This window comes from Onychostruthus taczanowskii, unplaced genomic scaffold (genome assembly GCF_017590055.1).
Source record: "Onychostruthus taczanowskii isolate IOZ18803 unplaced genomic scaffold, ASM1759005v1 scaffold10, whole genome shotgun sequence".
In the NCBI taxonomy this organism is placed as follows: domain Eukaryota; kingdom Metazoa; phylum Chordata; class Aves; order Passeriformes; family Passeridae; genus Onychostruthus; species Onychostruthus taczanowskii.
The window spans coordinates 17,682,664-17,708,952 of record NW_024496526.1 but is presented as its reverse complement, the minus strand read 5'-3'; the positions used below and the strand labels follow the sequence as shown (position 1 = coordinate 17,708,952).

Genomic DNA, 26,289 nt, shown 5'->3' with positions numbered 1-26,289 from the left:
GCCTGCATGGGCAGAAATATCCAAGGTAAAACGTTGCAAGGCAGAACCTCAGCTCTTAGAACTGTCTCGCTACTGTCACTGAGGTGGCATGTTCAGGTGTCACCATACTGAGGTGTGTCAGGATTCACAGAGGAGATTACTGATTTCTTTAATGGTAGATCATGGAGTCTAGCCTAATATTAATTACGTGTCAGTTTCTCACAGAAATCCCCTTTTTTAAGCACCTGCTCTTCCTGCCTGCATTAGGATAGGGCTGTTCTGACACCTCACTGGATGCAGTGCTATGGAACACAGACAGGGCTGCTGGCTTGGGGAGTCCAGGAACTGCAGCAGCTGGAGGCAGCAGGAATTTGGGGGTGGGTAGAGTCTCATGATTGCCTTCCTTTAATTATCCCTGGGCTCTTAGTCACTTCTGAAACCAGGTCACTGGGCTAGAGACCTTTTGGTCTGACTCAGTGCTGCTGCTTGGATGTTAATGCTGACAATGACAGCCTGACATTAATCCCTTCAGGGCCAAGAGTTCAGATTGAGGCTAAAAATCTGCATCCTAGCCTGTGGTGTTCTTTCAGATGGATGCTGCTTCTTGCTGCTCTCATTTTCTGAGACAGAGGCATGCAAACTGATTGCTACAGTTCCTACTCTAGAAAAGGTGACTCTTATGCCTTGCTGGTGAATTTATGGCCGTTAGGAGTTTGGTAAACTAGATCTTCATTTAGATGTGTGCAAGGATTGTCCATTCATTCCCTTTTTATCATTTATTTAGTGCTCAGTGTTGGAGTCTGATCATCTTGTTCTTTTTACACTGTATTTTCCCTGTGGGGTCACTGATTATCTAATTATGTGGCATGTTTGAGAAACACAGTGACATTCCCCAGTAAAAAGCCAGATTAGAAACAGAGCAATTCACTCAAATGATGCCACAGTCAGTGTCATATCAGCAAAGCCATGTATGTTTGCTTTATTTCATTAATCTGATTTTGTCACCTCTAACCCAACATCAGTTTACATCATCCAGACTGTGAGCCCACTCAGGGCTGGGCTGTCCAGAACCAAACTCCTCCTTTGCAGTGATTAAGTTATACTGGGATGGATTGTTTTGTGTTCCTATAGGAACAGTGACTGGAAGGAAGAAGATCAGTGGGTTTTCCAGACTGTTATCAATCAGTACCCAAGTGATCTTCAGAGGAGGAGGACTTTGTACCTGGATATGCTGCAGAGGTATCTTCCCCACAAATCCAGGCAGGAGCTGGTCAGTGCTGGTTTACCTATTCATTCAAATATACAAATTCTTAAACTATGTAGTGAACAGTTTATTAAAGAATGTATGTTTATTGAAATTTTTTAATTTAAACATTTCTTAATTATAAATTTTATTCTGCACAGTAAAGAAGAAACATCCCTGTTTTAAAAATGCAGGTATTTTAAAACCTATCTTCTCTTCAAAACAGCTCCTGGGCAGATTTTTTAGTTCCACATAGTCTTACAGCCAAATTTACAAAAATAATTTGTTAGCATTGCTTCTGCTGTATAGTTTTATAGCTGTGTTATGCCACTCTGCTTCTCTTGGTGTTTTCATTTTTCATGAGGATGCACAGCCTTGTTGCACTGTCTTGGAATAATTATTTTAATTGTTCTGTGGCACATATATAGCATGAAGAGTAGAAAGTTATCTCCCGCTCTAAGGGAGAGGCTATTTTTATACACATAATGCTTTCAAATTGATTGCTGATTCCTCTTGCACTCCACAGTGAATAAGCACAGAGAGCTAATTGAGAAACCCATTTTGAGGCCAGAACACTTCAGGATGTCATAAGGAAAGTAGGAGGCTTTTCTTATCTCTGTCTGTATTTTTAGACCATCTACTTTCCTGTGTTTGAGGAGTGTCTAGTGCAAAGGAATGACAGTGAAGTGATTAATTAGCAAGAGTTTCACTAAATATAAAGTTCTTGTGGATTTCAGGAATTTTGCCCTGGACTGAATAGGGCTGAATAGTCCTGTGCTTTGGAGAATGCAGGTATGTTTTAAGAACAACCACTATTACAGGGTCTCCCTACACCTTGGAAGGTTCATTTAAAATTTAAAAATCCCAATTCTACAGTGAGCTGATGTGTCTTGGTACGTGTATTAGCATGATGACTATGGAAATGTTAAAACTCTGCTAAGAATCTGTCCTTAGAACGTGTTTGTGTCACACTGGAACAGCAGCCTCGAGCCTTCCTCGCCTCCTTCCCTCCGTGGTCAGGGGTCAGGCACTCGGAGCCTGATCCCAGAGCAGATCCTTGGGGAGCTCTGTGTTTGGAGGAGCAAACTCCAGCCCCTGCCTTGCTCAGGAGTGTCTTGGTGGGCTGAGCCTGGCAGTCTGGGGCAGTCTGGGGCAGCAGCCCTGGCCGTGGGAGCTGCAGAGGCAGAGCGCTGTGCTTTGGCCGTGGGGAAGCTCGAGGTGCAGCTTCAGCCAGCCAGGAGCTGATAGGAATATCTGTGAGTCAGCCTCCCCTGCTCCCTGCCAGAGGCCTGGAATTAGCATCTGGAATGGTCCCCTTGACACCTGAGAGCAGCCAGCCATCTCTAGAATCTCATTCATCCCTATATATTTTGGGGATATGAGACAGGTTCAAGACTCTACTGCCTCATTCTATGCAGCCTTACCTGGTACTGCTTCCATCAAGGCCTTGAACCTTGGATATCCTCATGAACCTCACTGAATTGGGCCAAAGCAAGTGAATTTTGGATTAAACACTCCCCATTTTTGCTAGGTGGAGGCACTGGTGGTGGCACTGTGTTGCTTGGTGAGCTAAGATTTTATTTCCAAATTTCCTGCTGGAAAAGAAGTGAACCTGATTTCCCCCTGTACTGCTATTGTACAGTTGCTGTCATTGGTGTCCTGTTTCTCTGCAGATCAGAATTCCTTTGCTAGGAAAAGCCTCATCTTGCTGGAAGTGCTCAATAGCTCTGGAGATATATTGAAGGACCTGCTTATGTGTTATGTCCTCCAGGGCAGGGAGGGACTGTGGCATTCCATTTATTCCCATAGCAAAAGCACAGCTGAAGAGAGCAGCGGGCCAGCAGGATGCTGTGGTGCTGCAGGGTGTCACTGCCCAGGACACCAGGACATGGTGACACCCCTGGCACCTGGCAGAGTGCCCTGGGCTGCGCTGCAGATTCCATGGGAATATTGGTGATACAAGAACTAGATCAGTTACAGCCAGGTTTGCAAAAATGTCTAGAATTTTGATTTTATTAACGAATAGTTTTTAAGCCTTTCTGAAACGCCTTCCTCTTTCAGGTTGCTCATGAGAAGGCTTTGGATCACTGCCATTCCATCAGGAACCAGCACAGAGTCTTGCTGTCAGCCTGGGCTCGGCTTAGGAAAGCCTTTGTCCTCAGGGCCATGGCGACTGCTGCTGAAGCTGCTGCTGCTCACGAGGCACAAGTGGTGCTGGCTGACTCCAGGCAAAGGCAACTGGAGATCTGTGCTGACCTGAGAGCAAAGGTACCTTCAGTTATAAATCCAAATCTGTATCTAACAGATGCATTCAAAATGAAGTCTTTTATGTTAGCACTAATCTGTTTTCAGGTAAGTAATGCATATCTGTCTGTCCTTCTGGCTTTTTTTTTTAAGAATGCTTTTTAAGACATGAAGCAATGGATCCCATAACTTGTTTGGCCTCGTTATAGAAGGTTCACAATATTCTGATTTACTGCAGTAAGAGGTGAAAAAAGATAAAAATACCTGTGTGGTTTTGGTAAGTGAATAAAGTGGGAGGAGGCTGGACACAAGAGGAAGATGTTGTGATGCTCATGCCTAAGGTGTTTGTAGGAGGAATCCCACTTCTGGGCATGAGAGGCATGTTAAGATTTGTTTAAACTTCTCTCTGTGATTTTTGACTTGCACTGAAATGAACATCTGAGAGCATGCATGGTGTGTTATTCTCACTGTACCAAAATTCTCTCTGCTGTGCCCTCACTTTTCAGTGAAATACTAAACACTTGATTCAGGTTTCCTGTGAGAGGAAAGCATGGTAAAACCTGTTCTGTGAGGCAGGATTTTGATGTTGATGCTGGTTTTTAGTTAGCAATAACACAAAAGCCCTTCTGTCTTGTGTTCTGGAGCTGTCTGGCGTAGGAAGGTTTGAATCTAAACACTTTAGGGTTAGAAACTGTCTGGGCATGACTAAGTGGGGAGTACCCTGCTCTGACTCCTGTGTCAGCCTTCCCTTGGGCCAGGGGCAGGAAGGAGTGGCTCTCTGCAGCTGAGGGGATGTTTGGTGATTTTTACCTAGGCCTTCCTTTCTGGAATGCCTGTGTGTCTCTTACCTGCACAACCAGAGATGGAAGGGCCAATTACTCCAGAACTGTGAATTTGAGCCACTTTTTCCCCCTTTGTTTCTTTTACTTTTCTTCTGCACAAGAAGTAACAAGCTGGTTTTGGAATACTTTGTTGTCTCCATATAAGATTCTCACAGATGCACTGAACATTGTCTGAAAGATTTTTGGATTCTGACCTCCTGTTTCCAGGAACTGTTTGAAACTCAAACCTATTAGACCTACACTTTTCAAGGGTGACTTCAAAGGGATCTTCGTTAAAATGTCGAACACTTGAACAAAACCAACTCACCTGTTTCCCAGAAAAGAGGAATGAAACAGGAACATTTCTTTCATTAAAGGAGGATATCATTGTGACCTTGTTTTGATCAGCTCCACAGCTGAAAGGGCTGCAGGGCGGAAGCTGAGCTTGGGCACAGAGCTCACTCATTTTCAGAGAAACGATTCTCAATGTATCCCTGGGTTCTGTTTTGGTTTGATGAGGATATGCATTTGAAAACTCATAGTTTGCCCAGTTATAGTTCATTTCACAGACTTGTCTTTCTGCACTTCTGAACTTTACAGAGTGCTGGACATGGAAAGCAGCTGCTGGCAGGTAAATGGAACTCAGTCCTGTACCAATCCACACAGGTAAAACCCATCCTGAGAGAGAGCCACAAGATGGGTAAAAAGTGAGTGAGGGAAAGAGTGTGGAACTGGAAATCAGGGATTAGGGCTGTTCTTCCACCTTTTCTTTTCCACCTTTGATTGACTTAACATGTTGCATTTTGGGAAGTTTTGCATCAGGAAACCTTCCTTGTCTCCGCTCCCAGAGGGGCAGTGTAGCTGCTGCAGTGATTTACCTGTGAGCAAGGCCTGGCTATGCTCGTGAGGAGGCTGTGTCTGACTGAGGGGGACAGAGATCTCCCATGACAGCAGCAGGTTTCAGAGAGCCACAGCTTTTCTGTTGGCACACACACGGAAAGAGATGTAATATCTGACAGGCTGTGCACTGCTTTCGTTACTGCAATAGCCACACAAAACAGTTCACTTCCTCTGGCAACAACAAACCCAAGGGGCAGCAGACTGACTAAAGAATACATGATTTAAAGCTGTTTTAAATGCACTAGAAGCACCTATGCCATTGGTGAGACTCTAGGTCTTGTGACTGACAGGGAGGGATAATTAAAAAATAAAGCAGCAGAGAAGTTAAATTAATATTTATAGCTGTTTTTACTTGGGGAAAGGACTTTCAAATTTTTATTCCATGTTCCACCTAACAGAAGATCAGTGTGTGTCCTTAACAGAAATCATAGTCCCTAAGGAGGCAGTTTGGAACAACTGAATAAATCATGAGGGCCCTATGGTAGCCATCTGAAGGAAATGAAATGTGAAATGGATAATGCTGGGGAGGTTACACTGTACATTCTTAAAGAGTAAATGTGCCTGGTACATATCTTTAACATCCCTGTTTGCCATGGGAAAACAAACAAAGCAAACCCTGAGGGGTCACACTTTGAGTGATCAAGAGTCACTGAGCTCTGGTGTGCTTTGAGCTGTGGGAATCTGATCCCCCAGGGTTCTGGAGCAGGCACTGTGTAAAACAAGCTCCATCTCTGTAAAATTCCTTTTCCTAAAAACACAGAGAAGCAAATTTTTCTGTGTTGCAAGGCAGGTAAGGCACAAAATGAGGAGTGATCTTTTCTGGGGTTTGGAGTACTTGCTGTATTACATCACAGATTCAGCTGAGGTGTCTGCATGCATTCCAAACATTTTTATATTGAATCTATCTTAAAATATTTGTAATCTGGTACTTTCCATCTTCATAGAAAATGATTTTAAAAGAAGACTAGAGGGAAGGCCTACAGCAGCAGACATTAGGGCAGTTGGATCCCCTGTGTGTGCTGCCTGGGGGGGCTTTTCCTTCCTCAGCACAAAGCTGTGTGCCTGCTTGCCTTTAAATCTCTTATTTCCTGTGTTTTGTGCTCCAGGATTAATCCCCACTCCAATGCTAAAATCTCTTGCAACACATTGTGAGTTTTGGGATGGCAGCTCTTGCATTTCTTATCCTGGCAGAAACTAAGATAAATTAATTTCAAAAAGAAAAGTATTAGGTGGAATTAACAGGGGTATTGCAAATCGTATAAAGCATCTTGCAGATTGCTTTCCTTCTCCTTTTGTGTATTGTAGGAAAGGATATGACAGTAAACTTAGGAGAAAAAAAAATTTCCTTATTCAATGTGTAGTCAAGTCACTGGTTTAAATGCTGTGACTATCCCAGGAGATCAACATTGAAGTATTACAAGTGAATGTTACAATAATTTAGATCCATTGCTTTGACTATAATCTGATCATTTTGTAGGAAACTTTTTAAAAGAATAAATATTTGAATAGTAAGCTACTTAAAAGAATGATTTCCTTTTTCAGAAGTGTTGTCTATTCACCACTGAGTTGACCCATTAATTTGTTGGACGTAAAAAATACAAGGAAGTTATAATAACCTAAATTTTAAATGTAACTACTCATGTTTGTGGTGAACTGATGAGCTGTAGGATGCTGCAGGATTTCTCCAAAATGTATGTGAGCAAGTGTCTGAGACTCTAACACTCATCACAGACGAGGCAGCTCTGACTCAATAATAAGTTTTCAATCCAGACCTAATAAACCTGGATTTAATAGTCTGAGGTCAGCAGTGACATGCTGTGCCTTTTGGGTCAGACCAAGCTCAGTGCATGTGAAGCACTTGCAGAGGTTGTCTCTGCACATTTGCCTTGCCCTTCCACCAGTCTTTCCCCCGTGTTGTCCTGTACCTGTGTTCCATCATGTGATGATGTTCTTTCTGATCCATCTCCTGTTAATCTCCTCCCCCTGTGTTTCTGGTGTCTGCTGTAGCTGCCCTGGGCAGCACCGGTGCCCACAGAGCCCTGCGCTCCCGGGAAGCTGCCGAGGGCGGTTTGCCAAAGGTTCCTCCAAGGACGCGCTCACGGCTTCGTGCCTGATCCCCGGGCTCACATTGCAGCTTTTGGGAGCAGGGGCTGCAGGGTACTGCGTGGGAGGAGAGCATGGGCTGATTTGAGAGCTCTGAGATCCGCTGGAAGAGCCCACAGCGCCCCAGCACTCCAGCCTGGGACGCAGCCTGCTCAGCTGCCTGTCTGCAGCGAGACCTGGAGCAGGCTTCTCTCTAACCCAGCTGCCATTGTCCAGTGACACCTGAAGCTGCTTGAGGATGGATAACTAGACAAGCTGACAGCTCTTGCCCACAGTGTTTTCTTAGAATGATCTTCAGTGAGGAAAGTGGCACCTCAGACAAGCAAAGCTGCGCCAAAATTTTGCAGTTGTAAAAGATCAAAGGAGCTCTCATCCATATGATAGCAGATGGGTCTAGAAGAGAGAATTCTGTATCTAAAGGAAGCAGTTTGGATAGGTAGTTGTAAATAGAAATGCAGCCTGCTTAAGGTTATGCATGTGTGGATATTTAAGCCTATATAATATTTACACTTGTTTATAAAATGTTGACATTCCTATTGTCAAGAACAGAAAGATGTTCCCAGTAATGCTGGATGAGGAAAGAGAGGAACTGCAAGGACAAGCTGTGAGAAATAAACTGTTCACACACTGCCCTGAGCAAAGCTGATGTGATGTGCTGTCACCTCAGGGAACTGACACTGCTCCTGTTCTGGATCCTGACTTTTACCAGTGCTGACCCCAGCCCCCACTGAAACTGGTACATGGTGCTCCTCCTCAGGTCATGACTGAGGGCTGTGCTCAAGTGCTTTTCTTTCATATCCCTTTTTCAGATTTAAACACTTAAATAGCTGAAGACCATATTCTGCTAATGATCAAAACAGTTACTTTTAACTACTTTTCTGGTATTTATTTTTTTAACCTCTTAGAGATAGCCTGTGGAGCACAAGATGCTCAAGAGTACCCGTCAAAAATCTATTAGGGATGTGAACCTCCATTGTTCTTCTAACCACAGCCAGAACAAGATTATCTCCTGAGATTAGCAAACTTGTAAATGTATTATTTCTTAATTATCCTACTGCCAAATGCTCTAATGCTGCTCTAATTCTTCTTGTATGTCTTGTGTAGGTCAGTCAGATACAGAAATTGTTAGCTTTTACCATTTATTGTTCATCGTTCAAGACTCTGTGGAGTCAGGATGTGATTCCAGGGGCCATTCAGAAGTTTTCAGGGTTGAGGAATCCCCAGTTTAGAGAGAAAGGGGCAGATTTTTATAGCTGAAAGTTACTGGAAACTTCAGACCACCACCTGTTAATAGCACACGAGTTTGTTGTTGACAACGTGGCTGTGTGTACCTGCTGATGTCAGAGCTTCACCCGTGACTGTTGGTGCCAGGACTGAGTCCAGGAGCGCAGACGAGTTCTCTGCCAGGACAGGAGAGCTGGGCTGTGTTCCCAGCACCCTTCTCTGTGCTGAGCAGGCTGGAGACAGCCCCTTCATGGCAGGCTGGGGTTTGCAAGGGTTTGGAAGGCTGTGATACTGGACCCCAGAGCTGCAGGCACTGCATCACAGAGCACAGACAGCAGGACATCTCCAGCCTCTGCCATCAGCATCCCAACAGAACGTGAACAGCAGTGCTTCTTGCTGGCTTGGGAATACATGATATGGAGCCCCTGGGCAAACCTGAACTTCTCCCACCTCCCTCTGCAGCCCCTGACATACTGGCTTTTTGAAACCTTTGTGGCAGTTCAGGAGGTTACTGACACCTGAGAAAAGAAAAATTATACATTCCATGCTTATAAAAAAGCACTCTCTAAATTTAAAAAATGATGGCTTTTTCATACTGTTTGGATGAACTCCCCCTGCCCCGTAATATTTCAGACTCCAGGGAACTGTTCTTAATATACACTTTAATTTTTTCTCTTTTATAAGCTCTAGTATTCACACCCTGAGGCACCCATCTCGTTAGCTTTCCATTTAAGAATACATGCATACACTTCCTATTCTTACTGTATTTCCAGAAATAACACTGCTAATATTTTACATGTCAGTGTGTGGTGGCTTTGAATAGTGCAAGTCTTTTTTTGTTATTATCAGTTAATACAATTGCACATCAGTAGCAGTTCTCCCGTACATCCCACTTTCCTTGGCAATGCCAGCTTTGCTGGGCACAGTTTGCTTGTGACTTCAGAAGTCTTGGCCAGCAGGAGCTGTGAAGGCTGTGGGGTGCCCCGTGGCAGCAGAGAGCCCTCCCAGCTCTGGGCAGCTGCTGCTGGGGGGCCCAGTGCTCCCCGTTAGCCCAACCCCGTGTGTGTGTGTGCCCTGGCAGGGCCTGGCAGGGCAGGGCAGGTCCTGGCAGGGTCACACCCAGACCAGCTGCAGCAGCTCTGTCCTGCAGATGGGAATGGCTGCAGCATCCATCCCTTACCCTCTTCCTAATCCTGGCACACAGGGAAGAGTTCGAGCAGGTGAACTAGAGTTTGTATTGAGAAATTGTGCTGAATGCAAGTGTGCTTGAAAAAAACACTTGTTTTGGGAAAGAAGTACACTACTTTTTAGTAGTTGTTGGATAGACATTTCCATACAGTTGGTAACTTTAAAAAAATGGTTAGTTTTGTAACACAGACTTCTATATTCCTGTTTAGTTTGTAAAATATTTAAATCCAAGGGATTTCTTATCATATTAACCCAAGTGGGATTTATGTCTTTAACTTCTATTACTCTTGAGAGAAATTGACTGAATACTTACTTTTCTGTGGAGCCTGGGTCTTAACTTCTTTTTTCTTCTATGTTTCTCTCCCATTTTCTTAAAAATATTTTCTTTTTTTGTGCATGTCAGAATGGCAGGGAGTTGCTCAGACAGGAGACACAGATCATCATGTGCTGCTTCCATCTGAAGTATGAATGGCTGGGCTACTGTGCAAGTAAAGAGGCTGCTCTGCTGCATTGAAAGTCACCTTTTAACGAGTTTTCCATGTTAATCTTGTAGTGATCTCAGTTTGACCAGTTCTAGAGGAGATAGAAAGCAATGACCTTGTGTGGGGAAATAAAAAGTTTGCCAAACCTAAACAAAATCATCTTGTTAGATGATGTATCCATTAGGAACTGGACTGAGAGCAATATCCTTACTGAAGGGCTGATGTTGCAATCCTGCTATTTCTTCAACATGTAACTTCTTATGACTTAGTCACCTTTTACATCTGCTTTGCTTTTTTTCTCTTTTTCAGAACACACTAGAAAGGCATAGCTCTAAAGTGGCCTTTTCTCTAGAAACAGAATTCCTTCGGTCACCAACTTATTCTCTGTCTGCAGCCCTTATTTTAAAAATGTGAAGGAAAAATGTCATAGTTGACGTGGTTTAAATCCAAATTTGCAATTGAGAGGCATTTTTCCCTCCCGGTGCCTTGTGGCTTCCATCTGGAAGAACCAAGAGGTATCTCTGGCTTGCCATAAATGGGATAACTCTCAGTTCTATATTCAGCAAGACCCTGAGCAGAGGAGATGGTGATGACGCAGGGAGGCTGGGAAGGAGAGGAGAGGACTGGAGCTGGTTTGGGCAGTGGATCACTGTGGTTATCTGAACACACACGATTCTCAGCGTGCTTTTGGGCTGCCTTGGCTCCCAGCTTTCTCCCTCTCCCGAGCAGACTGTGAGCAGCTGAGATGAGTGAGCATGCTGTGGGCAGGCAGCGATGCTGGGCTCGTACCATGCAGAGCTCATCCTTTCCAGAGCTTTTTTCCTGCTTCCCAGTGACTGCCTGGGCTCTGCCTGGACTGACCCCAAGCTGCTGGACTTGTCCTGTGCTCCAAGGGCACCAAGTAGCCCGACATGGAGCTCTGCCAGCCAACAGCAACGTTCTTGGTTTGTGCTGGTTTTGGGTGCACGGGCTGTGCACAGCCTAACGCTGAGCTCAGGCAGCCTGTGCTGGGAAATGTGGAATGGTGCTTTGTGCCTCAGGCTCACTGGGATCTCCCACCTGCTTTGTACAACAACCTGTGGGAACTGTGGCTCACATTGTGTGTTTTCTTTTTGTATGCGTGAGATTTTTAAATACTGAATTCCTTTAAATAGTATTTGGATCTCTAGTTGTCTCATAATCCCATTTTGCTGTTCATGACCATGCAGCCCTGACCTGCAGCTGTTGTGATGCTGTGATCCCACCACAAATAGGCTGGCTATGTTCTGCTGTGGGCATGCATGGCCAGCCAAATGTTGTGGTTCTTCTTTTTTGTGGTTTCTTCTACCATGTAGAATCTTCACTTGTGAAATTATTTTTCTTGAAGAGACCCCCTATTTTTTTTCCCAGGAATTCTTAGAATCAATTGTGAACAATTTGAAGAAGAAAATGAAAATTGCAAACCATAGTATAAATAAGGAAAGATGAGCAGAAGTGATTCAGAGATTAATAAAACTTTATGAGATACTAGAAGAGTATTTAGATTGTGTCATTTTATATGGTTGAAAAAGTGAGATAGAAAACATCAGAGTGGGATTTCAGAGGATTTTCCTTGTATGCCTTCACTTATGACAAACACTACTGCCTTTATCACACGATTATTGAGAGCTTTTGCTTGGAGCTTGGATTCTACGAGCTTGGTATGTCTGTGTGGCACAGAGTGACCTGAGCTCTGGGCAGTCATTTCTGACACTGTTCCTCCCAGGATTTTGTCCTTTTGGTTCCTTGTGCACGTTTTCCTCTGTTTCCAAAGCTGAGGCTGCCCCTGCTCCACCTTTGCCTCCTCACTGCAGCCAGCTGCCCTGGGTGCCCAGCTGAGGAGCTTGATGCCACCTCTTTGTCTGCTTATAAAAAGTCATTGCTGCTTGAAGAGAAAGCCTCACATGGTGCTGTGGTGGCATTGTGCATTGTTTTGTCTTTAAAAGAGTTGTATCTGAACATTAGGTGAGTGGTAAATGCATTATTTCTATTCAGATGTTACAGTGAAAGAACTAATTTATTACTTTAATTAGTTTGTAGTGCACTTTACATTATTGTAATATGCAATATTGAAATAATGAACTGAAAAAGGTGTGTATGCATTCTGTTCAGCACAGCAATTTAATAATTCACTTGGCAAAACCTCCTCTAATAATACATGAACTGTGAAATGTACTTGAAATGCCATTTGTAATTAAAAACTTTCAGAACCTAATGTTGGCAGTGCTTGTACTGCTAAAATGAAAACAATTTTATGGAACAGGCAATGGGAGAGCCAGGTTTCAGTGTACTTTCAATATTAGTTTAACTACTAGGATTTTTAAAAAAATATTTAAATAAAATATTTACTGTTGACACAGTAAAATACACCCTTCTGATTTTGAACTCCTAGGAATGGAAGAGTGCAATCAAGAACACATTAATTTTTTTGTGTGGTCCCAGACTGCTGCTGTAGTGAAGCAGAATTATTGTTTGGGAGGCTTTTTGCTCTCCAGACCTGCATGATCCTGCCTCTGGAGATGAAATCCTGATGAGTGCAGCAGGCTCTCTTGGCACACTTCAGCCGTGGGGATGCAGTTCAGCATCAGGGGTCCCTTCTGGGCAGCAGAGCACCAGGAGATGCTCCCTGCAGAGCTTGCCCAGCCCTGCTGCTGTCCCCTGGTGGGGCTGCCCAGGGCAGGAAATGCAGGTCAGGCTCTGCCCTGCCTGTCTGACCACGAGCCAGAGTCCAGATCCTCATTTCTGACCTGACACCACAGGGACAGGAGTGGTTTGGGAACCTCTCCTGACACCTCCTGAGGATGTGGATTCCCCTGCCTGGTGCACAAAGTGATCTGGGGCTGTGAGACTAGAGCTGCTCTCTAGCACAGAGGATTTTAATGTTCAAATGTGGTTTAAAATTGAAATATACTGGTATTTGAATCACCTGGTTAATGTCTAATTTTTGTTACTTCTTGGACTTCACTCTAACTCTGCTCTGTTAAAAACATTTTATCCTGTATGATTTCAACTCTTCTTCTGGGAGAAGCCACGGCATAAGGTCAGCCTACAGAATCACAGTCACATATTATACATATTTTGCATGTGTTGCTTTTCTGGCTTTTACCAATGTTCCTTTTTTGTTGTTGTTTTGTTTTGTTGTTTTTTGTTTTTTTTTGGGGGGGGGGGGGGGTTTGTTGGAATTATGTCTTTTTTGTCACAATTATAAATTTTTAAAAGGAAATTATTCTTATTTTGCCCTAACAAAAAGACATGGATTAGGCAAACATGGGAGGGAGCAGAGATAATCTAAACTAATTTTATGTGCTGAATGCAGAAAATAATAACTGGGTATTGTGAACAGGTATGGTACAGTGAAACTCTCCTCTGGTCTCCTCGTTACCCATTTTTCTGATTGGCCTTGGGCTCATACATTTAAACTCCTTACTAAAAATTGGAAAAGTAGATTCAGAATTGGAATTTAAAAAATGAAAGCATGTTCTGCCCCCTGAGTGAATATACGTGTCAGTAGGGACTGAGGGCAGAGCAGGGAGCGCTGCAGGAGCGGAGGTGCGCCCTGAGTCACTGGCACATCCCCTGTCTGGGAGCCCTGCTGGGTGATTCACGTTACCAGCTCACTGAGTGCTGAATTTGGTGCTTGGTTGTGCTCAGTTGTTTGTTCACACCCTGTCAGAAAACTAGGCTGTGCCCCGGTATTGATTTCTGACTTGATCCAAAGGCGGTAAGGAAGGAGCCGGGGGAAGCAGCCCGCGGCACACCCCGGTGTCACATGCAGCAGCAGGCTGCTGCCAATGGAATGGGCTAGCAGGGAGGCTTGAGGTGATTTTGGGACAGGTTACTGTCTGTGCCTGCTCACTGCCTCGGTGTGCTGCTTCCTTCAGCCACTGCCATCGCCCCAGGCTCCCTGCAGCCTTTGCTCTGCTCTCCATGGGCATTTCCTGCCACTGGTTCCCCTCCAGCATCAGGGAAATGCAGCTTTTGTTGAGACCAGTTTATGGCCTCGCCATACTAATGGCTGTAATCAAACAGCCAAACAAGTCCCTGTTAATTGATAAATGAATATCCAGGGGAGACCAGCAGAGGATCAGGAGAGTTCTCAGGCGTGGAGGGAGCTGAGGCTGCACCATGAACTGCAGCCGGTGGCACTGACCTCAGCACTGGAGAGCATTTGGAAGGGGTGGGAAGCAGGATGTAGGGAAATCCAGGCTTACAAAAAGCAATTTTTTTGTTACATAATCTGACTGTTACCTCATATCAGTTGAGAAAATCTGTGATGTTATTACAGAAGTTTAAAGCTCCTTCAAATGCTCCTGCAGCTTATTCCAGCTCCAATCTGAGTATGCTTTTTGCAGATTTCACTCACTGTTTGCTTGTTGTTAGGTTTTAAATCTTTCTATATATGGTTTTGCTTCAGTCCGTTTCAAAAGCAAGGTAGAAAGGATTGCGTGTTCTTCTGGCTCATTTTCAAAGCATTTTTTTTGGAGTTCATTAGTGTGGCAAGTGAAGAGTAACTGAAACAATTCAGCATTTTATTTTAGATTTTTAAACCGCTAAACTGCATGAGCAGGCTGCTGGCAAAATTGCTACATGAAGATTTTAATTTCAGCCCTGGTGTCAAAAGTTGCAAGTGTGTGGGAAGCTTGACTGGGGCTGCAGGGACCTCTCCAGACCCCGAGGCCAGCCCTGCCCAGGCAGGGTCAGCTACAGCTGGTGACTGTGTGCAACCAGGGTTAAAGAGCTCCACAAGCTCCCTGGCCAGCCTCTCAGCAGGGAAGTGATGAATGCTTTGGAATTACAGGTGTTTCACTCCCTGCCTGTTGTTTTCCCCCTGTCACTGGGCACCTCTGGAGGAGCCCGGCTCTGTCCTCTTTGCACCCTCTGCATTTTCAGGTTATTTTCATGTTATCACTTTGCCTGCACTCCGTGAGAAGTCACAGCATTGTTCAGTGTATTGCAAAGAAAAAAGTATAATTATTATTTTAGCAAGATGCAGGGCAAGCATAGCATTGTTCAGAGATGCAGCTCTCTGAGAACCTTGGACCATGGGGAGTGCTGGATTTCTAAACAGAACATCTTTTATAAGCACAAACAAGAAGAATTAATAATCTGCACACACAGCCAGTGAAATGCAGTAAGGGTGGAAAAATTATAATCATTTTCATATCTTTGTATTAAAGTGCTGTAGCGTAGAAAACCAGCTGAAAAATGGCTGCAATGCTTGTTCCTTAGAGAAAGGCAGAGTTCTGTTAGTGCTTGACAAATCCATTACAAAAGGAGCTGGCCAGCCAACAAAAAGGAGAATCATTGATCCTGTAGGAAGCAGCGTGGAACAGATGAGCTCACAACTGCTGTGACAGCCGAGGTGGATCGGGCTGGGACAGATGAGTGCCTGCCCAAGGCCAGATTTGGGGACAAGCTGTCTCCTTTAACCAGCTCACTGAGGGATGTGTCAGCAGTGGATTTTTGGCACGCTGGGCAGGGTGGTCAGTGCACCCCCTGGAAGTTTCGTTAGGAAGAGTGGCAGGCCCTGCACAAGGGGTGCAGGCAGCGTGGCTCTGTCCTGCTGTGCCTGTTCCCACTGAGGAGGGGGTGTCAGGCGTGCAGACCCCCGGGCTGGGGCAGGGGTCCCAGGCTGGGCTGCACATCTGTGCTGACAGAGGTGAAGTCCCTGTCCCTGCAGCAAGCCCTGGGGATGAGCAAGGAGCTGTGACCCTGTGCAAGGGCTGCAGGTGGACTCTGCTCTGCGACTCTTGGTCTCCATCCCTTCACAGCTCCTAAGTGCTGAAGGCAGATGTGAATTACTGGGATGGTTCTAGCAATTTTGCCTAAAACCTTTCCATATGTGATTTCGTTGCGTATTGTGCTATCAGTTGGGAACTGCACACGAACATGCAGAAAGGTGGTGCTTGCTAAACGGTTGTGTTGTTGATAAGATTATAAAACTTACTTTGTAAGCAGATTACATGAATTTCCTTCCCAGCCTCAGCTTGGCAGGATCAGTGTTACACAGTCTGCTGCAGGACTGTCTCTTCAACTGTTTCTTCCAGGTTCTACAGTGGAAAGCACAGCAGGAAGAAGCTGCTAAACTAGAAGCTGCTGTAGCTGCCAGAAGAAAAGAAAAGGAAGATGAGAGAGAAAGGCTACAGAGGGAACAGGAAACCATCCGTAGAGCTCAGGATAAAGAGAAAGTATGAGAAACTTTTATACATTTTTGCATATATTAATGTGTACCATTGCTTCTAAAATCTATAGCTGATCACATAGCAGATGTGTTCTTGTAACGTATTATGTATTGATGTAGAGATGGGCAAATGGCTAGTCAGGCCTTTCTCCTGTCCATGTCAGCTCTAAAGCTGCCTGATCTGACACACCAGTTATGTTACCCTACTGCATTTCTCAGGAAAAAAAGCCTCAGCAAGTCACCGTGTCTCTGTCACAAAAGAAGCACAGAGGCACGGCGGGCTCTGGCTGCACAGGTCTGTGCTTTGAGCAGCATGGCAGCCCCAGGGAGCCGCCAGCGCTGCAGCTGCAATGTGTGCTGCAATGCAGCAGGGCAGCACCGCTGCAGGGGCAGCCCTGGGGACACTGCTCCCAGGACTTGTGTGCTGGCTCCTTGGGAAATGGCCTGGATGCAGCTGAATAGAAACTCAGAAATGCACTGCAGTGAATGCAATGCTTTAGCAAATCAAGCCGTGTCACAAGTATTTCTGTTGGCCTTTTTGCCCGAGCATTATGGCAGAAATCCCTGTTGTTTCACTGAGATTTTACCTCAGGGACATTTAGTGAGGGTTTGCTGCTTAGGTCACAAGTATCTTTGCTGCTGCTTCTCTTTTTGTTCCAGCCTGTTCTGTGCATTTGCCTTTGTACCTGTGGTGTTTGCAGTGGCAGGTGCTCTGAAAGCACAGGGAAGGAAGAGGTTTAGGGAGCCAGTGCTGACCCAACCACCACCAGTATTCATTTCACCTGTAAATATTCTGGTTGTGCAAACTTTTCTCTTGCTGTGTGCAATGTCTAGGTAGAGCAGCCCTCTGCCTATGCACAGATGGAACAGCAGCTGTTTGGGGTCAGCAGTCATATGTTTCACTGGAGTATTTCACATCCTAGATCCTTAAAAGGGCTGATAACCTCATACTGCAGCTGCTTTTCTGGGGAATGCAAGCAGAATGGAAGTGGTAGTCTTCAAATTGTGGTGGAAAAATATATTCAAATTAGTGTTCACAGTCTGATTTTACTATTTTGTTGTGGGAGCTCCACACCCTCTTGCTCTCCTAGTAAATATTCTGTTAGCTTGTAGTGCTCTAAAATAGAAATTTTATTCTAAAAGGATCAAAATTGGAATTCTAACTTAATGCTTTTTTTACTTGCTTTGTTCTCACTGTCTGGGCTTTGTTTGCTGTATTTGGTCAAACTCTAGCTGAAAAAATACTGGGCTGAGAAAGAGCTCAAGTGGCAAGAACAGGAGGAGAGAGATCTACAACAGCTGGAGGAATTGAGAAAATTAATGGCTGAACAAGCAGCCAGAGACAGAGAAAGGTAAAAAAAATTAAATGTGAATACCTTTAGTATCAATAGAATCTTCTTATAATCTAATTTGCTTTGATCTCCTGACTGTCTTTTTTAGAATAAATTGAGGATAATATATTTTTTCCTTCCTGTTTGGCAAATGCTTCAAACCATCTAGTAAGGTTGCATCCTAGGTGATTGTATCCTAGATGCAATTTATTTCAGTTTGAATTAATTAATTAACAGCCATCAAAATTTCAGACCATTGTAAGCACTAAACTGTCATAAAATGCAGCTGAGTAATAAGACCTTCTATATTTCACTTTGCATAATGATTTATGATCAGGTTTGGTTTGTTTGAGGGGCAGCTGCAAGGAACACATTCAGCACTTAACAGACTCAAAGATATTTATTGTTATCTTAGAGAGTCCTAAATTGCTCATCTAGTTGTAGATGCTCTTCACCTGTTTGATGGGATTTAGGACTTGAGCCTGCTCAGGCTTGAATTGCCAAGTCTTTGTTGCACAATGTGACGTTTCACAATCTGGATTTCATGGAGGAATCCCTCTGTCAGAGGAACATAGCCCCTGTGTGTATTCTGGTTAGACCTGCTCTCAAAGCACAGGCTGACTCTTTTTACATAGAGAAGCCACCAAGTTGTGTGGACCAAAAGTGCAATTAAAATAGGATTAAAGTGCCATTGGCATTAGAATATTAAAGTTGGTCTCAAGGATTCTGTGGGAAACACTACTTGAGTATTACTTTGTTAGGACACCTTTCTGACAGTTTAAATGTCTGTGTCCTTATGCTACAAATATATCTCTACCTTTCCTTAGACATGCCTGCAGTGGTTTTGGCTCATAGGAGGAGGAACACATGTATTTGAATTACTGGGAGGAAATAATCACCCCTTCAGGCTATTGTGAATCAGAAGTCAGTAAACGTTGTGCATTCTGCCACTCAGAACTGACCTACTGTACAAAATGGAACATTTCACTGTCCAGGCTCAGGTGCACACGTGGCATTGTCACTGCCAGTGCAGCACTGAAAAACTGACAGTGTCCTGCTATGTGCCACCTGCCAGAGCACAGACACTGAGTCTTTGCAGAGCACTCCTGAATCATGGCACAGGCTGGTACCACAGCTGTGATCCAACACATTTTCAGGGTCTTTTGGAAAAGGAAAAAATGAGCTGAGTGACTATTCCAAGTACAGGAGATGGCCTGTACTTGGAATAGTCACTCAGCTATATAGCATAGTGCATGTGATCCAACACATTTTCAGGGTCTTTTGGAAAAGGAAAAAATGAGCTGAGTGACTATTCCAAGTACAGGAGATGGCCTGCATAGTGCACAGAGTTTCTAACAGGTACAATAAAGTATTTTAAAAAAGCCTCTGCTATTATCCTGAACTGCTTTTAATCAAACTAAATTAATTTAAAATTAACTAATTGGGTTTGTTTATGAAAAAGATACCTGTTATCACAGAGTCATTATGGTGTTGTTTATTCAGGTCTTAGTTTGTAATGGCAACAGCCAGGGCTCTGACCGGATCAAAGTAAGGGATTAAAGGCACCTGAAACTGGATGTAGATTTTCAAGTGACTGAGTCTAAATTTGCATTCTACAACTCCTATCTGAGAGTGGAGACATTTAACTGATTGGGCATTTCGTTTTTTGGCTGTGGATGTTCCTAGGTAGTGCAGCTCTTTGCTGTCTCCAGGCTGTGTTAACCTCCACGTGCCTCAGCCCAGTGGCTGAAACTTTGTGTAAGATCCCATAGATGCTGAGCAAATGAAATGTGGTGAGAATAGTGAAATCAGCAAGAAATCCTGTTAAGTGATGTTCTCTGCATTCAGAAAGGGGGGTGAAGGGTTGTGATTTCTGCTCCAAGCCCCGTATCTATTCGCTATTAATTTTTTTAGCCAAGTAATTTAATACTAAATTTGTAAAACAATGCTTACAAGAATCAGTAGGCAAGATCTGCCCCAGTCCTGTCAAATGCCCCCAGATGTGGGCAAAAATCATACTTCTTTTGTGCTTTCTTCAATTCATTTGGTGCTGTCTGCTGATAGTAGTCCAATTCTTAAAACAGGGTGGAGATGCCTTACCTGACTGCTGAATGTTCTTGCTGGTTGTTGTGTTTGCTGATAATGCAGAAATTGCAGATTTAAACTCCTTCAGGCTGAGAACAGAGACTAAAACTGTCTGAACAAGAGCTCTGGTTACTGGTGTGTTGTCATAAAAGGTCTGGGCTGGCCACGTTGGAAAAGGAAAGCAGAGAGTTCTGGGTCTCTTTTTTCCCTAATAAAAGCCAAAGGTTTGAGAGAGAGACACGTGCTCCAGAAATGCAGCAGGTGTGAGGTGCCCTGTGCTCCTGCCGTGCTGTGGGACTGGGGGTAAGGAGCTACTGTGCCCATGGAAAGTGGAGTGTGGGGCAGGAGGGGCCTCTGGGCAGGGTCACACTCAGCTCTGCTGAGTGCCCTCACTCCACGTGTCTGTGCTTCAGAACACTAAATTATAGGCTCTCTTTTCACGTGGTATCAACAGCTACCAACTGCATTTAAGTCTTGCTGGTTTAACATCCAAAGAGGCAAGTGTTTGTTGCTACCAGTTCCCTTCTCCTTTTTCATCTGTGCAGTGAATTTTAGTCAGGTTCTCCATCAGGTCCCTGAGGTAGGAAATGGTTTGAAAATACATCATGTTCTAAAAGAATGTTCCCCCCAAAAGCAATAGATCTGGCATTGCTCTTGCAGGGTGAAAATAAGATTGGCATGGAATTGTGCAAATATTTGCACAGACAACCTTTGGGAAATGGGCTGGCACAGTGCTGCTCTCCAGGGAGGCAGTGAGTGCTCTACCCCAGCACCAGAACTGCTGCCAGCCTGGGCCCAGATTCCAAGGGAAGGCGAGGATTGCTGTGTGCCAGGATTTGGTGGGATTGACCCACGGGAATGGGGTGATGGCCAGTGTTGGCCATGGGGTTCTGCTCTGCAGGGCTGGGCTGTGGGCCCTGCATTTCCCCCGTGCCCTCAGAGCAGCTCCCTCACCCCACCTCAGGGCTCTCACACACTCCCCTGAAACTCTCCTGGGCTCTCCAGACACAGTAGTTCATTATTTCCTATTGAATATTGATGAAACAGTGTCTGAAAGCAGTTCTAATGAAAATATGCTTATCAAAAATTACACAAATATGTACCTATAATGCTACAAAAGGTACCTTGTACTGAAACTAATCAGTTATGCTCATTTATCAGCTGGTGATTTATTAAAATTTTACTTACTATGATGCTTAAAAGCAAAATTAAGTATTAAGATATTTTGATCTTGAGGTTTTTGATAAAGAAGAAGAAATAGTAGCTAAAATGTTGCTAAGTGTAATAGAGTGAAAGAGAATGAACAACTTTATTTAGGTGTGGACAGGGTGAAATCAAAGCTTGAGTAAACATTGAAGCCAAGTGTAAAACAGTATTGGAAGGGCGTTCCAAGTTAGGAACATGATGTGCAGCTGGGGATGTATTTCCCAGGTGTTTCAGCTTAGGCCTGGCCAAGTGTCCCCCAGTCTTCCTTCTTGGCTTTGCACAGAATCTTCCAGAGTATTTAATTTCATGTTGTGGAGTATTTTAAAACACGTATCTCAATAGCTCAAGCAGAGTGAAAGGATTTCAGTATCATTTTTGTCATTTTTCAAAAAAATGAAGGTCTGCTTTTTATTAAATGTTCTCCATATAAAAAGCAGATTAGGCTTTTTCCCTGGTACAGAATGACCCCTGAGCACTGCTGCTGTAGCATTTCTCTGCCTAAACTACACTGGACACCATGAGAAAGTGGAAACCTCTGTGGGATACCCTCAGGCAGCCTTGTACCCACTCTTGGGATAAACCTGTTTGTCCTGCTAATTGTGACTGGGTTAATGACACAGAGGTCTTCACTAGCCACCAGCAGAACTGTAGGTTTAGTTCTGATTGTTGCAGTTTATAGCACAAGTTTTATACTCCTTTGAGCTTACTAAAATTTGGAGAGTAAGAAAAAACAATGCATGTTTTATTGTAGCTCAAGCAGCTGTTTCATCTCAATTTCTCTAAAGGCAAGTTCAAATTTGAAGGGCAAAAGGAGGTTAATTCTCCAAATTCAAAGCATGGCGTTGGCAACTCCTGTAGAAGGACTAAACATGACAGCCCAAAAAATATCTATAGCTCCATAGGACCAGACTCTGCACAATAGTCTAAAAATGCCTGCAGTGGAAGTTGGAGCAGCACAGTAGTGCCGTGGGTGAAGTTCTGGAGTGACTGGTGTGAACCTCCAGCTTCTTCCTTTGAAAGAAGGGCATTCTTAGGTTTGGGTTTTTTTTTTCTTTTTCCAGTGACAAGACTGGGAGTGAGGTGTTTCTTTTAATGGAAAGGGTTATAGGAAAGATTTCTTCTGCCATACACAGATGTGAGAGAACATTTCTTCTTGGCAAAGAAAATGAGGGAGAAAAAAAGAGTACCAGGGCTATATAAAGCATGCTAGAGAAAATCTGTGGTCTAGACATGGAATTTGAAAGGTTAGCCAAGTTGTTTAAAAGAACAACTGCCCAACCAAAGCCCACCAAGAAACAAATCAAAAAGCACAACTTCCCCAAACTCCCCCAAAAAACCCAAAGCGAGGCCCTCCAACCAAAAGAGCACATTGGAATGAAAAAGCACCTTTGTGTGTCTGAGGCGTTTTCAGCACCCTCGAAAGGTGGGTCGGGCAGTTTGGGAAGTGCCACGGCAGCACGGGGAGCGGCCGTGGCACTGCCCCGCGTTTCCCCTGCCCCGCAGGGTGCGGTTCCGACGCGCCTCGCTGCAGCAGCGGCTGCTGCAGAAGAAGGAGCTGGCGCTGCGGCAGGCCCGGCAGCAGCAGCAGAAGGAGAAGCGCCTGGAAGCGCTCCGAAAGCAGGTGGGCTGGCTGGGGTCACGCACTGCCCAACGCCGGGGCAGGCGGGATGAAGGAAAAATCTCTCAAAAGCACATAAAGGAACAGGGCAAAAGGCCAACAGGAATTCTCTCCTGTCATAAATCCTGTGTCCTTTGCAGCGCTGACAACAGCAACATTATGGCGTTAAATTGTACTGTAGGAGCTGCTGATATCTGAGAGGAGATAGAGACGGTTTTTCCGGGTTGGATGTGATTTGTCTTCTGTGATTTTTCCTGGGTTTTGTTTGTTTTAATAACCTTAAGTCTGCCTTGAGTCTAAGGCAAGATTTTTGAGTAATTTATGTTCTTTTTAAATTCTGAAAAGTAGCACACCTTGGATGACTTTTCTTCAGAGATATTTGAGTCTCTGAAACTTTTGCACAGTACTTTTCAAAAGACACCCATAAAATGCTTACTAGTGCTTTCAATGTCACAGTAAAAGTAGTGCCGGGGTTATTTTTTTTTATACTGCTGACTTTTGAAAGAGTAATTTCATCTTAATTTACATTTTTGTATGTGATCTCCTTGTTTTTTCCTCCAAAGAGGCTGGCTGGTAGTGATGATCTGTTGAGCTCTTCCCACAGAGTTAATTCTCTTGCCAGAGTAGGAAATGCTTCTAGAAGGGCCTTTGCCTGGGATGTTGATGCTCCCACTTCATTATACTCCTCTGATCAACATTCTTTGTTTCACACTAACGAAATGCTGCTTCATAAAGTATCTACAATGTTTATATGGGATGGGTGGGGGGAAGATCTTTACTAAAGTAATTTGGCCTGTAGATTCGGGCAGTCTGTAAATACAAAGGTGATATTTTATTAAAGAGATGGATGAAAAATTATCATACACAATTTAAAGTATTTTTTTCTGGTTTTAGCCATTCTTTATATGGGCTTCTGACTTTAGCTGTTTTGCTCATGCATCTTTCTGTATTTTTCCAAAGTAGTATTAGCTGTATCTGAATATTTTAACACAAAGAAAGTAAATAATGAAAAAAGATTAATTCTGGCACAATGCAGTGTCTGGGAATCTGATATTGATCTAGCCACAGGAAATTACACAGTTAAAGCAGATGCACTTCAGAAAAAAACAGAGTTGTATTATTGGGAGAATATAACTCAATGCTGTTGCCTGTGATTCTGTAAAATTGTGAATTATCACCCTGAACACCTTTGTTTCCATTGAAAGAAAAAGAAGACAGTCTGGACTTCCAGGCATTGTGGGTATTGCAGAATTTTGAGGCTGCTGGATCCTTGTAGAGACCGAGTGGGACACTGGAGCTCGTGTCAGTGTCTGTTGGAGAGCTCGGGGTGCAGTTGCTTCTCTCTGACTCCCCCTTGTTGTGCCCAGGCTGTCTCTGCAGCTGGGACCCTGCACTGCTGCTACAGGGTCCCTGCAAAGACAGTGACCAGTGGTGTTCTCAAAGGGTGTGCTCCCGAGAGTGACCTGCTCTCGCCTTAGCCCTGCACAGACACAGTAATTGTGACTTTAGTGCTGTGTCTTTAGGTTGCCATTGTTGCAAAATTGGATCCAGCCAGAGCAGTGGCTGACACGGTGGCGTCAAAAGCTTGGATGGGCATTGGGGCCAAGGACGAGTTTGAGCTGCAGCAGCCCCTGTTCAGGCTGCACACCTACAGGGAAGAGCAGGTAAGGGGCTGTAATCACGCTGAGTAAACAAAGCAGGAGCTGAGCTGGCTCTGCTCGTGTTTCAGGGCACTCAGGTTGCTGAGGAGGCTGCTCCCTCCATTTCAAATGCACTCAAGGAACTTGATATCTTTAAATTCCCTCACTGTTCCTTATCTGCTCAGTCAATGTATTTTCAATTATTCCCACTCTGGAATTTGAAAATTATTTATGAAAAGAGAAGAGTTATGGTACAATTCTGTGGTATAAAAGCTTTCTTTTGACACTGAATAAGATGAAATTTAACACTGTCTATAGCTAAAGTTGTCCAGCACTGCCCATTTTAAGACATTTTAAAGTTTCTCAATTTGGTAATGGAAAGATGTAGGTTTTGTTTGGTTATTAAAATTCCCCAAATCTGACAAATGTACAAGGTTCTGACAAATCTTAAAGATGATTTGCACATGTATATTTGGTTCCTATGTCTAAACTCTCAGCATGCTCTTTCTGTTTCAGCTCCAGACAGGTTTGGTGCTGCTCGGGCTGCAGTATGTGACTCCCACCCAGCACATCCCATGCTCCTTCCCAGTGCTGCAGGGGCTGTGGATCATGTTCCCAGTGCTGGTGTCCAGCAGCTCTGGACACTGGGGAGGGGATGCTGGAACTGGAAGCAACGTGTTGCTTTTCCTTGTACTCCCAGTGCAGTGCCACTGCAGACCACGGAACAGGGATTGGAAAGAGGCTTACAAATTTTATCAGATAAACTTTTGACAAATTCCAGAAGTAATTTCCCTCAGATTATCGTTCTGACAAATGGAAGTGGCACTGCCATGTAAGCACAAGGTGACACTGAGAAAAATCAAAAAGGCATTTGAGGCACTCGGATTCTGTAGGAACAGCCAGGAGAGGATTGGAGTCTGTGCTGCACTTGGGGCTGCATGCATGGAGAACATGGGGGAAGGCAGCAGCTCCTCAGGGAGCTTTTTGGCTTCTATTGATCATTGCTGTGGTTTTTTAACAGGTCATTTCTGACCCCAGGCTCCGTGTCGAGCTCGCTCTCCGAGAAGCTGGACTGCATAAAACACTTTACGCAAGAGAGGTTTTGTCAAATCTTCCTCCACTGAAGCTTCCAAGAAGAGACATGGAATCGACAGCTTTTAAAATGTAGAGCACATCTCATCTGAGGGGCAGAGCAGCACCAGGGCTCTGGTCTGGCCCTCGATATGCAAACCCTAAATTCCCCGTGGCTGTCCTGGAACTGCTGTGTTCGCGGTGTGTGCAGCGAGCACTCCAAGCCTTTCTGAGCTGGGCTGCATGTGTCACACCGGGCCTGGGCAGGTCTGCAGAGGCTGGGCTGTGTGCTCGTGTGCTCCTGCAGCTCCTGGGACTGCCCGTGTCCCTTTCCACTGCGAGCTGCGACGCCGTGCTTAAGGGCTCCTGCACACGGCCCAGCCAATCCGACGTGCAGCACCTTGAGTAGGAGTTCTTGGGGTTTAATTGGCAGCAGAAGTCCAAAACAGCTTTACACAGCAGTTACTTTAGATTTTATTATGTTACGTGAATAAATCCCACAATTTTCTTTCAAGCTTTCTTGAGAATTTGATTCTTTTAGTTATAAAATCTTCATTGCCATGAATGTTTCTAATATTCCTTGATTATGATGAAACTTAAACCTTTGTCTGTATTTAGAAGGCAACTTGCTGTATCGTATTTTCTGCAAACCATTCCTTCAATTTCATATTGCAGATTGGTTTTTCAGTATAAATTATAAATAGAGCTGGGATCTTTGTTTATTTTCTGTTGTGACAGACTCCTGAGAGTGAGCACAGGGTAGCCCAGGAGCAGCATAATCCGTGTTGCAGCTGAGTTTAGTGGGGAGATGCTGCAGAGCCTGCCCTGAGCTGGGGGAGTGATGTCTTCTGGACTCAGCCTTGGTGTGCTTGTGCTAAAATTACAACCCTGTGTATATTTGTGCTTTTTATTTTGGTATCTCCTTTGGGGTAACTCATTATTTTTAAAACACACT

The 26,289-nt window shown here is 44.3% G+C and overlaps 1 protein-coding gene across 1 annotated transcript in view; it reads left to right on the top strand.

Annotated features, from left to right (window-relative positions):
* CCDC148 (coiled-coil domain containing 148) overlaps positions 1-25,836 on the top strand; it is a 47,996-nt gene extending 22,160 nt beyond the window's left edge. Inside the window, exons 9-15 of the mRNA XM_041408232.1 lie at positions 1,111-1,249; positions 3,284-3,490; positions 16,250-16,390; positions 17,617-17,735; positions 22,509-22,626; positions 24,147-24,287; positions 25,285-25,836. Coding sequence (XP_041264166.1) covers positions 1,111-1,249; positions 3,284-3,490; positions 16,250-16,390; positions 17,617-17,735; positions 22,509-22,626; positions 24,147-24,287; positions 25,285-25,431 — 1,012 coding nt within the window. The 3' untranslated portion in view covers positions 25,432-25,836. The remainder of the gene's footprint in view (positions 1-1,110; positions 1,250-3,283; positions 3,491-16,249; positions 16,391-17,616; positions 17,736-22,508; positions 22,627-24,146; positions 24,288-25,284) is intronic.
* The last annotated feature ends 453 nt before the right edge of the window (positions 25,837-26,289 follow it).